The 17,004-nt window shown below is 45.5% G+C and overlaps 1 protein-coding gene across 1 annotated transcript in view; it reads left to right on the forward strand.

Moving 5' to 3' along the window:
- The window catches only part of LOC122934982 (ectonucleoside triphosphate diphosphohydrolase 6-like), a 48,818-nt gene that overhangs the window by 5,147 nt on the left and 26,667 nt on the right, over positions 1-17,004 (forward strand). Inside the window, exons 3-9 of the mRNA XM_044290677.1 lie at positions 7,778-7,854; positions 10,648-10,791; positions 11,481-11,556; positions 11,630-11,665; positions 14,447-14,535; positions 15,672-15,751; positions 16,922-16,986. Coding sequence (XP_044146612.1) covers positions 7,778-7,854; positions 10,648-10,791; positions 11,481-11,556; positions 11,630-11,665; positions 14,447-14,535; positions 15,672-15,751; positions 16,922-16,986 — 567 coding nt within the window. The remainder of the gene's footprint in view (positions 1-7,777; positions 7,855-10,647; positions 10,792-11,480; positions 11,557-11,629; positions 11,666-14,446; positions 14,536-15,671; positions 15,752-16,921; positions 16,987-17,004) is intronic.

The raw sequence follows: 17,004 nt of genomic DNA on the forward strand, positions 1-17,004 counted from the left end.
CCTGTCCCAATCACACAGGAGGACAAGTTACTTCACAACACTGAGCTAAAGAGCTGCCTCATTCTCCTCTCTGCTCATCCCCGTCCCTGCCTGCCATTGACTGCTCCCATAATCACCCCCCCAGCAGCGGCGGTGCGGGGACCAGGAGCAGCGCAGGGACCCAGGTAAGTATATTCAGCGTGGGGGGTGGTTATAGGATTGGATAACTTATTTAAAGGGAACCTGTCACCGAGATTTTGTGTATAGAGCTGAGGACATGCGGATGTGCTAGCGGCCATCTAGCAACCCAATACCCAGTCCCCATAGCTCTGTGTGCTTTTATTGTGTAAAAAAAAACGATTTGATACATATGCAAATTAACCTGAGATGAGTCCTGCATGTGAGATGAGTCAGGGACAGGACTCATCTCAGGTTAATTTGCATATGTATCAAATCGGTTTTTTTTACACAATAAAAGCACACAGAGCTATGGGGACTGGGTATTGTGGTTGTGCCAACGTCCATCTAGCAGCCCATGTCCTCAGCTCTATACACAAAATCCAGGTGACAGGTTCCCTTTAAGAAATATAGTCTGTTTCCTGGTTCTGTTTTGTAACATTTATAAGGAACTTGGACACTGCAAATAGGGAACTACTCAGACACTGAGACATTATGAAATATAGTGTGAGGAGGGGGCACCCGGACGTAATGTTCAGATGTATTTTCTCCATACCATTATGCCTCTGCTTGGCTGCTTTAACCTTCTGCCGTCACACTAACGCCGAAAGGCGTCAATGCTGCGGCGCTGCCAGGTCACACTAACGCCGATTGGCGTCATCTCGCGTGAGCCGAGATTTCCTGTGAACGCGCGCACACAGGCGCGCGCGCTCACAGGAACGGAAGGTAAGCGAGTGGATCTCCAGCCTGCCAGCGGCGATCGCTCGCTGGCAGGCTGGAGATCCGAATTTTTTAACCCCTAACAGGTATATTAGACGCTGTTTTCATAACAGCGTCTAATATACCTCCTACCTGGTCCTCTGGTGGTCCCTTTTGTTAGGATCGACCACCAGAGGACTCAGGTAGGTCAGTACAGTCGCACCAAACACTACACTACACCCCCCCCCCCCCCCCGTCACTTATTAACCCCTTATAAACCCCTGATCACCCCATATAAACTCCCTGATCACCCCCCTGTCATTGATCACCGCCCTGTCATTGATCACCCCCCCTGTCAGGCTCCGTTCAGACGTCCGTATGATTTTTACGGATCCACGGATACATGGATCGGATCCGCAAAAAGCATACGGACGTCTGAATGGAGCCTTACAGGGGGGTGATCAATGACAGGCGGGTGATCACCCATATACACTCCCTGATCACCCCCTGTCATTGATCACTTCCCTGTAAGGCTCCATTCAGACGTCCGCATGATTTTTACGGATCCATGGATACATGGATCGGATCCGCAAAACACATGCGGACGTCTGAATGGAGCCTTACAGGGGGTGATCAATGACAGGCGGGTGATCACCCATATACACTCCCTGATCACCCCCCTGTCATTGATAACCCCCCTGTAAGGCTCCATTCAGACGTCCGCATGCGTTTTGTGGATCCGATCCATGGATCCGTAAAAAATCATGCGGACGTCTGAATGGAGCCTTACAGGGGGTGATCAATGACAGGCGGGTGATCACCCATATACACTCCCTGATCACCCCCCTGTCATTGATAACCCCCCTGTAAGGCTCCATTCAGACGTCAGCATGCGTTTTGTGGATCCGATCCATGTATCCATGGATCCGTAAAAAATCATGCGGATGTCTGAATGGAGCTTTACAGGGGGGGTGATCAGTGACAGGGAGGTGATTACCCTGATCACCCCCTGTCATTGATAACCCCCCTGTAAGGCTCCATTCAGACGTCAGCATGCGTTTTGTGCATCCGATCCATGGATCCGTAAAAAATCATGCGGATGTCTGAATGGAGCCTTACAGGGGGGTGATCAATGACAGGGGGGTGATCAATGACAGGCGGGTGATCAATGACAGGCGGGTGATCACCCATATACACTCCCTGATCACCCCCTGTCATTGATCACCCCCCCTGTAAGGCTCCATTCAGACATCCGCATGATTTTTTACGGATCCATGGATACATGGATCGGATCCACAAAACACATGCGGATGTCTGAATGGAGCCTTACAGGGGGGGTGATCAGTGACAGGGGGGTGATTACCCTGATCACCCCCTGTCATTGATAACCCCCCTGTAAGGCTCCATTCAGACGTCCGCATGCGTTTTGTGGATCCGATCCATGTATCCATGGATCCGTAAAAAATCATGCGGATGTCTGAATGGAGCCTTACAGGGGGGGTGATCAGTGACAGGGGGGTGATCACCCTGATTACCCTGATCACCCCCTGTCATTGATAACCCCCCTGTAAGGCTCCATTCAGACGTCCGCATGCGTTTTGTGGATCCGATCCATGTATCCATGGATCCGTAAAAAATCATGCGGATGTCTGAATGGAGCCTTACAGGGGGGGTGATCAGTGACAGGGGGGTGATCACCCTGATTACCCTGATCACCCCCTGTCATTGATAACCCCCCTGTAAGGCTCCATTCAGACGTCCGCATGCGTTTTGTGGATCCGATCCATGTATCCATGGATCCGTAAAAAATCATGCGGATGTCTGAATGGAGCTTTACAGGGGGGGTGATCAGTGACAGGGGGGTGATCACCCTGATTACCCTGATCACCCCCTGTCATTGATAACCCCCCTGTAAGGCTCCATTCAGACGTCCGCATGCGTTCTGTGGATCCGATCCATGTATCCATGGATCCGTAAAAAATCATGCGGATGTCTGAATGGAGCCTTACAGGGGGGGTGATCAGTGACAGGGGGGTGATCACCCTGATTACCCTGATCACCCCCTGTCATTGATAACCCCCCTGTAAGGCTCCATTCAGACGTCCGCATGCGTTCTGTGGATCCGATCCATGTATCCATGGATCCGTAAAAAATCATGCGGATGTCTGAATGGAGCTTTACAGGGGGGGTGATCAGTGACAGGGGGGTGATCACCCTGATTACCCTGATCACCCCCTGTCATTGATAACCCCCCTGTAAGGCTCCATTCAGACGTCCGCATGCGTTCTGTGGATCCGATACATGTATCCATGGATCCGTAAAAAATCATGCGGATGTCTGAATGGAGCCTTACAGGGGGGGTGATCAGTGACAGGGGGGTGATCAGGGAGTCTATATGGGTGATCACCCCCCTGTCATTGATCACCCCCCTGTCATTGATCACCCCCCCCCTGGTAAGGCTCCATTCAGACATTTTTTTTGGCACAAGTTAGCGGAAATTTTTTGTTTGTTTTTGTTTTTTCTTACAAAGTCTCATATTCCACTAACTTGTGTCAAAAAATAAAATCTCACATGGACGCACCATACCCCTCACGGAATCCAAATGCGTAAACATTTTTAGACATTTATATTCCAGACTTCTTCTCACGCTTTAGGGCCCCTAAAAAGCCAGGGCAGTATAAATACCCCACATGTGACCCCATTTCGGAAAGAAGACACCCCAAGGTATTCCGTGAGGGGCATATTGAGTCCATGAAAGATTGAAATTTTTGTCCTAAGTTAGCGGAAAGTGAGACTTTGTGAGGAAAAAAACAAAAAAAAATCAATATCCGCTAACTTATGCAAAAAAAAAAAAAATTCTAGGAACTCGCCAGGCCCCTCATTGAATACCTTGGGGTGTCTTCTTTCCAAAGTGGGGTCACATGTGGGGTATTTATACTGCCCTGGCTTTTTAGGGGCCCGAAAGTGTGAGAAGAAGTCTGGGATCCAAATGTCTAAAAATGCCCTCCTAAAAGGAATTTGGGCCCCTTTGCGCATCTAGGCTGCAAAAAAGTGTCACACATGTGGTATCGCCGTACTCAGGAGAAGTTGGGGAATGTGTTTTGGGGTGTCATTTTACATATACCCATGCTGGGTGAGAAAAATATCTTGGTCAAATGCCAACTTTGTATAAAAAAATGGGAAAAGTTGTCTTTTGCCAAGATATTTCTCTCACCCAGCATGGGTATATGTAAAATGACACCCCAAAACACATTCCCCAACTTCTCCTGAGTACGGCGATACCACATGTGTGACACTTTTTTGCTGCCAAGGTGGGCAAAGGGGCACATATTGCAAAGTGCACCTTTCGGATTTCACCGGCCATTTTTTACAGATTTTGATTGCAAGGTACTTCTTACACATTTGGGCCCCTAAATTGCCAGGGCAGTATAACTACGCCACAAGTGACCCCATTTTGGAAAGAAGACACCCCAAGGTATTCCGTGAGGGGCACGGCGAGTTCCTAGAATTTTTTATTTTTTGTCACAAGTTAGCGGAAAATGATGATTTTTCTTTTTTTTTCTTTTTTCCTTACAAAGTCTCATATTCCACTAACTTGCGACAAAAAAGAAAAAATTCTAGGAACTCGCCATGCCCCTCACGGAATAGCTTGGGGTGTCTTCTTTCCAAAATGGGGTCACTTGTGGCGTAGTTATACTGCCCTGGCAATTTAGGGGCCCAAATGTGTGAGAAGAACTTTGCAATCAAAATGTGTAAAAAATGCCCTGCAAAATCCGAAAGGTGCACTTTGGAATATGTGCCCCTTTGCCCACCTTGGCAGCAAAAAAGTGTGACACATCTGGTATCGCCGTACTCAGGAGAAGTTGGGGAATGTGTTTTGGGGTGTCATTTTACATATACCCATGCTGGGTGACAAAAATATCTTGGTCAAATGCCAACTTTGTATAAAAAAATGGGAAAAGTTGTCTTTTGCCAAGATATTTCTCTCACCCAGCATGGGTATATGTAAAATGATACCCCAAAACACATTCCCCAACTTCTCCTGAGTACGGCGATACCAGATGTGTGACACTTTTTTGATGCCAAGGTGGGCAAAGGGGCACATATTCCAAAGTGCACCTTTCGGATTTCACCGGCCATTTTTTACACATTTTGATTGCAAAGTACTTCTCACACATTTGGGCCCCTAAATTGCCAGGGCAGTATAACTACCCCACAAGTGACCCCATTTTGGAAAGAAGACACCCCAAGGTATTCCGTGAGGGGCATGGCGAGTTCCTAGAATTTTTTATTTTTTGTCGCAAGTTAGTGGAATATGAGACTTTGTAAGGAAAAAAGATAAAAAATAAAAAATCATCATTTTCTGCTAACTTGTGACAAAAAATAAAAAATTCTAGGAACTCGCCATGCCCCTCACGGAATACCTTGGGGTGTCTTCTTTCCAAAATTGGGTCACTTGTGGCGTAGTTATACTGCCCTGGCAATTTAGGGGCCCAAATGTGTGAGAAGTACCTTGCAATCAAAATGTGTAAAAAATGGCCTGCAAAATCTGAAAGGTGCACTTTGGAATATGTGCCCCTTTGCCCACCTTGGCAGCAAAAAAGTGTCACACATGTGGTATCGCCGTACTCAGGAGAAGTTGGGGAATGTGTTTTGGGGTGTCATTTTACATATACCCATGCTGGGTGAGAGAAATATCTTGGCAAAAGACAACTTTTCCCATTTTTTTATACAAAGTTGGCATTTGACCAAGATATTTTTCTCACCCAGCATGGGTATATGTAAAATGACACCCCAAAACACATTCCCCAACTTCTCCTGAGTACGGCGATACCAGATGTGTGACACTTTTTTGCAGCCAAGGTGGGCAAAGGGGCACATATTCCAAAGTGCACCTTTTGGATTTCACCGGTCATTTTTTACACATTTTGATTGCAAAGTTCTTCTCACACATTTGGGCCCCTAAATTGCCAGGGCAGTATAACTACCCCACAAGTGACCCCATTTTGGAAAGAAGACACCCCAAGGTATTCCGTGAGGGGCATGGCAAGTTTTTAGAATTTTTTATTTTTTGTCGCAAGTTAGTGGAATATGAGACTTTGTAAGAAAAAAAAAAAAAAAAAAAATCATCATCATTTTCCGCTAACTTGTGACAAAAAATAAAAAGTTCTATGAACTCACTATGCCCATCAGCGAATACCTTAGGGTGTCTACTTTCCGAAATGGGGTCATTTGTGGGGGTTTTCTACTGTTTGGGCATTGTAGAACCTCAGGAAACATGACAGGTGCTCAGAAAGTCAGAGCTGTTTCAAAAAGCGGAAATTCACATTTTTGTACCATAGTTTGCAAATGCTATAACTTTTACCCAAACCATTTTTTTTTTTTGCCCAAACATTTTTTTTTTATCAAAGACATGTAGAACAATAAATTTGGCGAAAAATGTATATATGGATGTCGTTTTTTTTGCAAAATTTTACAGCTGAAAGTGAAAAATGTCATTTTTTTGCAAAAAAATCGTTAAATTTCGATTAATAACAAAAAAAGTAAAAATGTCAGCGGCAATAAAATACCACCAAATGAAAGCTCCATTAGTGAGAAGAAAAGGAGGTAAAATTCATTTGGGTGGTAAGTTGCATGACCGAGCAATAAACCGCTAAAGTTGTGGAGTGCCGATTTGTAAAAAAGGGCCTGGTCACTAGGGGGGTATAAACCTGTGGTCCTTAAGTGGTTAATAAATGCTTGTGATTGGACATATTAAACTTGATGGCTAAAGGAAGGGGGGGGGGGGGGGGGAGAGGTTAGACCCCCCCCCCCCCCTCCAATGTACAACTAATAACATTGGCTCTGCAGGTGTTGCCTGGCAGAGAGTGTCTGGGTCTTTGATTCTTAGATCGACTCCTGGCAAATGGGGAGAACTTATTAAACAAATTGAATCCCACAGACAAGTGAGATGTGGTCGCCTAGTTTGGGACTTGTCCTAAATTGCAGCGACACCGGAGAACCCCTTTAATGTCTATGGTCACCTTGTGTTGTAAATGATGGTAACATTCTTTATCCTAACTAGTAGTTGGTACATGGTTGGGGAAAAAAGTTAAAGGAGTTTTCAGACTTTTCTATACTGATGACCTATGCGCCAGTGGATAGGTCATCAGTACCTGATTGGTGGTGACCAAGTCCCGGGCCCCCACCGGTCAGCTGTTTGACCCTAGGCCAGTGACGTCATGTTGTCTAGGTGCAGCTCACCCCTAAAGTGAATGGAGATGAGCTGCGATACCAAACACAGCCGCTATACAATGTACGGCGCTGTGCATGGCGAACTGTGAGTAGGCAGCGGCACTACTGCTAGCAAACAACTGATGGGTGTTGGGCCACCGCCGATCAGATGCCAATGACCTATCCTGAGGATAGGCCATCAGTATAAAGTCTGAAAACTCCTTTAGAGCGAACCTTTAAGGAGGACTGAGGCCCCCACAACACCACTGCCGTACAGTGTGTACACGTAGCTGTCTATATAGTCAGTACCTGCATTCTTGAAAAGCTGGACTTTGAACATTGCACGCTGCGTGTGAATATGGTTCTGGGAGTCATGGAGGTGGAGCCGCTTGGCTGACCAGTCATGGTGGCTGCTCCTGTATAAGGCTCGGACTGGCTTGATGATTGATGTCCTCTCAAGCCGTTCTCATGTGCAGCGAAGCAGGGTGTCCTCGCCCCCAGGTTCCGGGGCATGTGATGCCAAGAACCTTAGAGCGTGCATGGCGTACAGAATACAGGTAGTGCTTATCCAGATAGACCTGTACGGGCGGTTATGTATACCCACCATAAGGCAGTGCTGACTGAGGGCCCAAATCCTGATGACTGGTTCCCTTTAACCCTTCGTGTGCAGAAGCTGCCACCAGGACAATCATGTGTCTCTTTGTCTCAGGGGCACCCCATCTGGAGCACGAACTCTTTAAGGCCATAAAGCCAGGACTGTCCGAGTATGCTGACCAGCCAGAAAAGGTAAGTGCAGAGGATTGGGGATATCTTCATGTTTTCTCATAGGACTACTCTGATTTGCTACACATGAAATGAATTACCAGCCACCGCTGTGAGAGTCTTTCTTCTCCCATCAGTCAGATTTCTGTTTGCATATTTTGGTCAATATGACATTGGCCTGAGGAACAAATTTCTGAAGGGGCACAAAAGAGAAAAGCATCCTTCTAATGCCAGTGTGAGCCTGCACTTCCCTAAATCTGTGCTGGTAGCTGCCAAAGCAAATATTAGACTGCTTATTGCCTTAGGGCTCTTTCACACCTGCGTTATAGTCTTCCGGCATAGAGTTCTGTCGTCGGGGCTCTATGCCGGAAGAATACTGATCAGGATTTTCCTAATGCATTCTGAATGGACAGTCCGTCCTTCAGGATGCATCAGGATGTCTTCCGTTCCGGAACGGAAAGTTTTTTGGCCGCAGCAAATAGCGCAGCATGCTGCGCTTTTTGCTCCGGCCAAAAATCCAGAACACTTGCCGCAAGGCCGGATCCGGAATGAATGCCCATTGAAAGGCATTGATCCGGATCCGGCCTTAAGCTAAACGTCGTTTCGGCGCATTGCCGGATGCGACGTTTAGCTTTTTCTCAATGGTTACCATGGCTGCCGGGACGCTAAAGTCCTGGCATCCATGGTAAAGTGTAGCGGGGAGCAGCATACTTACCATCCGTGCGGCTCCCGGGGCGCTCCAGAGTGACGTCAGGGCGCCCAAGCGCATGGATCACGTGATCGCATGGACACGTCATCCATGCGCATGGGGCGCTCTGACGTCATTCTGGAGCGCCCCGGGAGCCGCGCGGACTGTAAGTATACTGCTCCCCCGCTCCCCACTACTACTATGGCAACCAGGACTTTAATAGCGTCCTGGCTGCCATAGTAACACTGAAAGCATTTTGAAGACGGATCCGTCTTCAAATGCTTTCAGTACACTTGCGTTTTTCCGGATCCGGCGTGTAATTCCGGCAAGTGGAGTACACGCCGGATCCGGACAACGCAAGTGTGAAAGAGGCCTTAGTTATGGCGGTGAAGTACTTGTTAGGCTACTTTCACACTTGCGGCAGTGTGATCCGGCGGGCAGTTCCGTCGTCGGAACTGGCCGCCGATCTGCCGCTGACTGAAAGCATTTGTGAGACGGATCCGGATGCGGATCCGTCTCACAAATGCATTGCAAGGACGGATCCGTCTCTCCGCTTGTCATGCGGACCGACGGATCCGTCTTGTAAATTTTTCTCATTTTTACCGATATGCGCATGCCGGAATGACGGATCCGGCATTCCAGTATTCCGAATGCCAGATCCGGCGCTAATACATTCCTATGGGAAAAAATGCCGGATCCGGCATTCAGGCATGTCTTCAGTTTTTTTTCGCCGGAGAGAAAACCGTAGCATGCTGCGGTTTTCTCTTTTGCCTGATCAGTCAAAACGACTGAACTGAAGACATCCTGATGCAAACTGAACGGATTACTCTCCATTCAGAATGCATGGGGATATGCCTGATCAGTTCTTTTCCGGTATAGAGCCCCTGTGATGGAACTCTATGCCGGAAAAGAAAAACGCAAGTGTGAAAGTACCCTTAAATGTCATGGGATTTGATACTAAGTCATTCCTTTTTATCCGTGTCCTGGAACATTACTTGTTTGCGTAGGTATTATGTGAGCTTTCCGCAAATAGCTCGGTCACAGAGACTGAATTATTTCACACCTTTCTGATTGAGTTTTGGAAAAAGTTTTATAACAAAAACAGTGCATTGTCACGAGTAGGGATGAGCGGACCTGAACATTACAGGTTCAGCGTTTGGGCAGTGACGGAATGCAAAATGGAAGCCTTTAAGAGACGTTCCACTGTGATCTGTCATACTAGAAGTCTATGGCCAAGCATATCGAATCCGTCTAGTTTCCATTATTATGACAGGTCAAAACGGAACGCCTCTTAAAGGCTTCCATTTTGCATTCCATTGTAGAATTCCATTATAACGCAATCCATAACGGGATTCCTCCACTGCCCAAACGCCGAACCCGAACATTAATCTGTAATGTTCGGGTTTGCTCATCCCTAGTGATGACAATGCACTGTTTTTGTTATGAAATATTTTCTAAACCTCAATAAAAAAAAATTGTGAAATAATTCAGTCTCTGTAAAGTTCAGGTTCACTCATCCCTAGTCATGAGCAATAAGCGGACATTTCGAAAAGTTGCAGTGACTGAATTAATGCCCTGTGCCGTCTCATAAGAGCCAACAATCCCTGTCATAGTCAAGGATGAGATAAAGCACTGTATTTATTAGTGAGGTATTTGAGGTATATAACTAAAACTCCCGAACCCAGGTGGAATTTTAAAGTGTTCCTCCTGATCCATTCCTTGGTCTGATTTGGGATGCAGAGCAGCCTGTACATCAGGCATCCTCAACCTGCGGCCCTCCAGCTGTTGTAAAACTACAACTCCCACAATGCCCTGCTGTAGGCTGATACCTGTAGGCTGTTCAGGCATGCTGGGAGTTGTAGGGCTGCAGTTTGAGGATGCCTGCTGTACATGCTGGGTGGTGCTGTTGCTGAGGAATCTGCACGGCACCAGGATAGTATTCTGGTAGCAGGACTTGGGTCCTTCTGTAGGAATCATCAGATGGGTGAATGTGACCAGTGCCATAGGAGACCGGCATGTAGTAGAGCAACAAGCTAAAACAAGTAGATGTGAAAGTATAGCGGTGTCCAAAGTACCTTTCATATAGAATGAACAATCTACTCCCATAACCTTTTCTCTTATGACCCCAGTGTACTGCAGGAATAAAAGAGCTGCTAGATATTGCCATTGAAGAAATACCCGAACACCTCTGGAGATCGACTCCACTCGTCCTCAAAGCGACAGCTGGATTACGCCTTTTACCGGAAGAGAAAGCACAGAAATTATTGGACACGGTAAGAAAAAATAATCCATGTGCCCCTTATATGAATGATGGATGAAGGGGGCCGTCTGGTTTACAAACCCCATTTTCAAGAAGCCTGTTAGGGCTATGAGCGATGAGTCTCATTCAGAGAGGAGCTACAACAATCTCCCTCTGTGTCTCTTCCTCCATAGATTGAATTGTTCTCGGACAAATTACATTTGTATCTTATGAACAAATGACAATGACGGGACAATGAATGCGTTTATTGTAGTCAGCGACTACTGGCGGAATCTATTTCATAGGTTGCATCTGTCAATCTTGATATGTATCTCAACAATTCATGTCTTAACCCTGTAAGCCACAGTGGTGTAACTGTACATCTTGGATTGGCTTGTAATGGCAGGGATTGGAGATTACACCGATCCCAGCCAATTAACCGCCTAGATGCTGCTGCTGTCCCCCTCGCTGCCGCGGGATGTTAGGTGCCATCGCCAACAGTGGGACCTGCATCCATCGTGTGGACAGTGCCCCATCTTGCAGCCACAGTGAATAGAGAGGAGGCCGCATATGCATGGCTCTCTTTTTCACTTCTGCAGGAGTTTCGAAAATAGCAGAGTATATGCCATAAATGTCCAGATGAGATTAACCCTTTAAGTGTATATAAAATATGTTGTAAGTAATAAAATCCTGATTTATTTCTCATTTGTTTCATATATTTAGGTGAAGAACATTTTTCAGTCATCTCCCTTCCTTGTTGGAAAAGAAAGTGTCTCTATAATGGATGGAACTGATGAAGGTAAGACATCAAGCTATAAATGGGAACCAGTTGCAATATCCAGTTTATCAACAATTGCGTTTTTATTTTCCAGGAATATTTGCTTGGATCACTGTTAACTTTCTAACAGGTAAGCAATGCTGGCTGCCTCTTTATTGGAAAACGTTATCTATTTGCATGTGCCCATTATATAGGGCCCAAGGGGTCTTTACCCTGAAAAAGGTGCCCACGGATTGGAATCTGCACAAGGTGCCACTGTCTCTTCACATCTACTTTAGAGATTATAGGGGGACAGTGTAAAAGCATGTCCTGGACATCGTGTCTGCAGAATCACCTGTTCTAAAACCTCAGCGCTTCTTTACCCATACAAGTACGTCCGGATGAGATTTTCAGAATTCTCTCTTGAAGGACAGAATTTTTTTAATTTTTTTATATCCAAACACAGGAGTTGTCAGGGTTGAATTTTTGCATGATCCCTAAACAAGGACTCACCATGTTGTCTGCATTGCTCCAAATCTTAATTTTTTTTATAGGGGCAAAAGGATGAGAGGACATGACTCGTGGTGGTATTTGAGTCTTCCTCTTTTGATCCCAAAAGATCCCTTTTATTAGCAAACAACTTGGGTGTTACCCTCAGAACCTAAATAGAAATAAGCATTGTGACGTGTGTTTTAACAAAGAATGATCTATATATCGTCAAACTATTTAGAAACTCTAAGGCAGGAAAACCAAAGCAAAGGAATTCCTTCGTCTAGATACATGATGTCCCCACTGTTACCATCTAGCTGTTATACCAAATATTACAACCTAGGTATATCCAAGATTTAATTATGTTTAACTAATCCTACTATATCAGAGTGGAGACAAATTTAAGGAGAAGTATCAGTATCTTCTTAAATAGGCCTAGTACTGTATGCCCTATGAATGGGGCTAAAGCTGCAGATGAGCTCGTCACATTCAGAATCTAAAGCCGAGGTAGAAACCTGAGGGTCAGCTTTAGGTTTTCGCTACTGATTCCATGGTGCAAGAATCCACCTTGTGAAAATCAGCTTTCACTGGGAGTCATTTACAAAAGAATGGAATTTCACACTCCAGTCTTAATGGGGTTGTCCAATCCTATAGAGAGACTAAGTCCCGTGACATGCGCAGTGTTGTGAATTGAGAGGCGTAGAGCCTAAGGCTAGTTTCACACTAGCGGCAAGGAACTCTGGCAGGCTGTTCCGACGGGTGAACAGCCTGCCAGGTCCGTGCTGCCGCTAGTGCATGCGTGCCCCGGACTACCACTCCGGCCCCATTGACTATAATGGGGGCGGGCCGGAGTTCCGGCGACAGCACGGCAAACATGCCGAGAGGCGGGCGGAATAAAACTACGACATGTTGTAGTTTTATTCCAGCCGCCTCTCTGCATGTTTGCCGTGCTGCCTCCGGAACTCCGGCCCGCCCCCATTATAGTCAATGGGGCCGGAGTGGCCCTCCAGCAGCACGGAAATGGCAGGCTGTTCACCCGCCAGAACAGCCTGGCGGAGTTCCTTGCCGCTAGTGTGAAATTACCCTAAGTCTCCTGACATGCGCAATAGACATGGGCTTGAGGTTTGAGGACCAAGTCTGTGTTCATGCGCAGGAATGTATAGAGAGAAGGGAGGGGAGGGTGTACACAGTGCGGATGTCAGGTAAAAGAAGGAGCGGTAACTTAGGCCTAATGCTCACATGGGAATATGGAAATTAGCAATACGCTAGAGACATGGGTGATGTCATCAGCAGAGACTTTATAGAGCCATCCCTGCCACACTCTGCCCAATTACCATGAAGACGCCAGTTGGACTGGTGAAACATGTCGGGGGCAGTGTTTTCTTTAGCACAGCTAGTGCGCATAGGGAATGAAGTGGCACCTAGGATTTAAACAATTTATATAGCGAAGGGTTTACAGGACAGTGAGCCGCAAACTAGCGCGCAGCATCGGCTCATTGGCCCCTAACTAGTGAAAGTGGACTGTGCGTTAAACGGCTCTGTTGTAGAGAGAAAAATATAAAGCAACCATGTGACACAGCTGATATTTTTAAACATCTTTATTTTGTTTATGATATTTTAACAATGGATCTAATAAATGTTACATTTTAATAATTGGCACATGAAACAAAAAGGCGTTATTGGTCTAATGGACCATTTGTAAATATATAGAGTAAAGTGGAGCCTTTACATGGGACAAGGGCCAGCCAACAAGTTTGGCTGGCCAATCCTCAGGATAGGTCATCAATATCTGATCGGCTGTTAGAAGAACTATCCGTGAGTGCCGCAGGCTTTTCCAAGGCCAGTGACGTCACTGTACATCGGTCACATGGCCTAGTTGCAGCTCAGGCCCATTCAAGTCAATAAAGCTGAGTTGCAATAGCAAGCACTGCCACTATACTATGTACATCGCTGTGCTTGTAAAGCTGCCTGGAGCCGGCTGTGCTCACCAGATCTCCGGGGAGTGTGTCAGCTCTTTGAAACAGCTGATGGGCGGTGGTGCCAAAACTCAGACCCCTGCCAATCTGATAATGATGACCTATAACTGGATAACCCCTTTAATAAAGGCTGCCATTGTAACATGCAACCTAATTATTAAAAGACACAGGCTTCTTAATACATTTGTGACGTCTGTGCATCAGAAACAACTAGTAGCTGGCGTAGATTTCAGTTATAAATTATGGCAATTTTATAGCCTAAATTATATAACTGTGTTGGGCTGTGGTAGCCGACCCCCTTCTGCTAAGCTCCTGCCACTTTTTAAGAAGTGACAGAAGTGGTGTAGAAACTGAGTGGGTATCTGTTAGGTGTGCTCCAGCCTTTTCACTGCAGCCTGTTTAATAATAGTATGTTGATGAGAATAACGTGTAGGTGCTTTGCCTCTAATGGTGTCTTATGCCAACAGGGAGTTTAACAAACCCTTCTGCCAAGCTGGCTGGAATGCTGGATCTCGGTGGTGGATCAACACAAATCACCTTCTATCCATATGAAAAGGTATAGTTGGCCAAGATGACCTCCTGCAGTAATTATATGAACCCTCTGCATCTTGTTGACAGGCTACAGTGTTCATCTGCCATAGGATTTTAAGGAGAAACTGATATAGTTTTATATTCATGAGCACTTCACGGTGGCACTAGGTGGCCCTCTTTAAACTTTACTAGGACTGAGTCATTGAACACTGCCATGTATGTTCAGCACTAGACCAACTTTACTAAATGTAGATGTCACGGTAGGGAGCAATGTGCCCTGAATTCACCTTCCCCACTGTCCCTACCTACTTGCAAGATCCATGGCCCACAATTGGTTGTCAGTCCCTTCCTGAGTAAGTGCAGTGGTCTATATGGGAGGGAAGAGCTGGAGGGAAATAATAAACTAGTGACAGATCGGCAGCCACGGAAACGGGATTATGCCGGAAACAGACAAGCCAGGTCAACCCAGGAGAGAGGACACTAAACTGAATCGGGAGCCATGAACCAGCTCCGCTAAAATCAATACCAGGAGAAGAGATGGGGAAAACCAGAAATAGACATATGAGACCCAACACCAAGCCGGAGTCAAAACCAGGAAGAAACACCGGGGTCCAAATAATCAGGCAAAAGTCCAGGTTAGAGTCTAAATAGGAGGTCAAGAATCCAGTAGACAAATACACAGAAGAAGGCTAGTGGGGCAATCCAGAGGAATAGCACCAGTCACGGGCAATTTGTGGCCAGCAAATTGCCTGTTTACATAGGCCGCGCCTCCTGGTGATGTGACGTGACGCGTCCAGCATCTCAATGACCAGTGATGCCAGCATGCCTGACGTGCCAGCGCTGCCCCTGATTGGCCTATGGTCAGGCACTGCTTACTGGTCCTTGATCCGGCCTGGGAGTAGAGCAGCCCAGCAGCAGGTGCCAGATGATAAATCTGGAGCGTCTTTATACTGTTTTTAGTCTAACTTTGCACCATCTATTTATTGGCCTTAATGAAAATTTTTGGTGTATTTAAGCTGTGCCCTTAACGCAAAGTCGCACCCTTTTTTGGACAATGCACAAAAAAAAGTCTGAAACAATAAATTACTAAATTTTATCCGATTTTATATTTCTGTGTTACAATGATTTTTCTGAAGTAAACCTGTATTCTTTCCTATACAGTCCACATTTACTGGTGCTCCGACTGGATATATTACCAACTTTCAGCTGTTTAACCGCACGTTCCACCTCTATTCACACAGGTGAGTTATAATCCGATTACGTTGATACTGTTGAATTTTTTATTTTTTTGTCTTTTACAGTTAACTATATTAACAACTTGAGAATGTCACCTGGAAGCAGGCAGCCATGGAAGCACACATACAGTGAAGTGGTTGTTGTATTAGCCACAATGGTTTCCGCCATTAGTCCTATGTAGTTATCCCTTGAAAGTGTCCCGTGTGCTGCCCCAGCTCATATGTCATGTAACACTGTTGCTTTGCTGAATGTCAATGCCATGTTCCAGTCAGGCCATGGATGCATTACATAGGACTGACTGATTCATGGGCTAGACCAGGTGTCGGCAACCTCCAGCACTCCAGGTGTTGTAAAAACTACATCTCCCATCATGCACACTTGCTTGGCTGTTCTCTGAACTCCCACAGAAGTGAATAGAGCATGCTGGGAGTTGTAGTTTCACAACAGCCGAAGTGCCGAAGGCTGCTGATCCCTAGGCCATACCATTCTACTGTGCAGATAAGCGTCAACAACCTGATATAAGAAAGGTATTTAAGCAAAATTGTAAATACTTGTATTTGAAAATTTAATAATTTCCTATTATATAAACAAATTAAAAAAATAAAAACAAGAATACCCCTTTAATATCTCTTCCCTTATATTTGTTATAGATGTATTTAGATATGAATTGTCTGTGAATCTTCCGACTATGAATCTTAGAGCAGAGTCGTCAATCATGCTGTAGTCCTTCCGGCCCTCATTACGCTGCTCACATTGTAAACATTACATGTAAAACAGGAGAAGTTACAGTATAAGAGGACATTGGCACAACTGTAAGTTGTCGTGTGCCATAAACTGCGGGTCCGCAAAACACGGATAACGGCCATGCACATTCCACATTTTGCGGCTAAGCACATACCTCCCTTTGTTAGAAATGCCTATTCTTCTCCGAAAACAGACAAGAATAGTACACATAATATATAATATATTTATTTTTACACTATGACACGATACAAAATTGTTTTAAATGTATATCAAACACTTGGTATTCTGTCCCCCAAAACATGAAATCACAATTACTGATTTGCATCAATATTCTCTTAAATGTTAGACTTGGATTTAATATTTTTTTCTGTTTTAGAAGGCCTTACTATTTTTATCTTCTTTTTTTTTTTTTGTCCATCTTTTGTCTGCAGTTACCTTGGGCTTGGATTAATGTCAGCGAGACTGCAGATTATGGGAGGCACTGAAGGAGAACCAAGTAATTTATTTATTTTTT

Source organism: Bufo gargarizans, chromosome 4 (genome assembly GCF_014858855.1).
Source record: "Bufo gargarizans isolate SCDJY-AF-19 chromosome 4, ASM1485885v1, whole genome shotgun sequence".
In the NCBI taxonomy this organism is placed as follows: domain Eukaryota; kingdom Metazoa; phylum Chordata; class Amphibia; order Anura; family Bufonidae; genus Bufo; species Bufo gargarizans.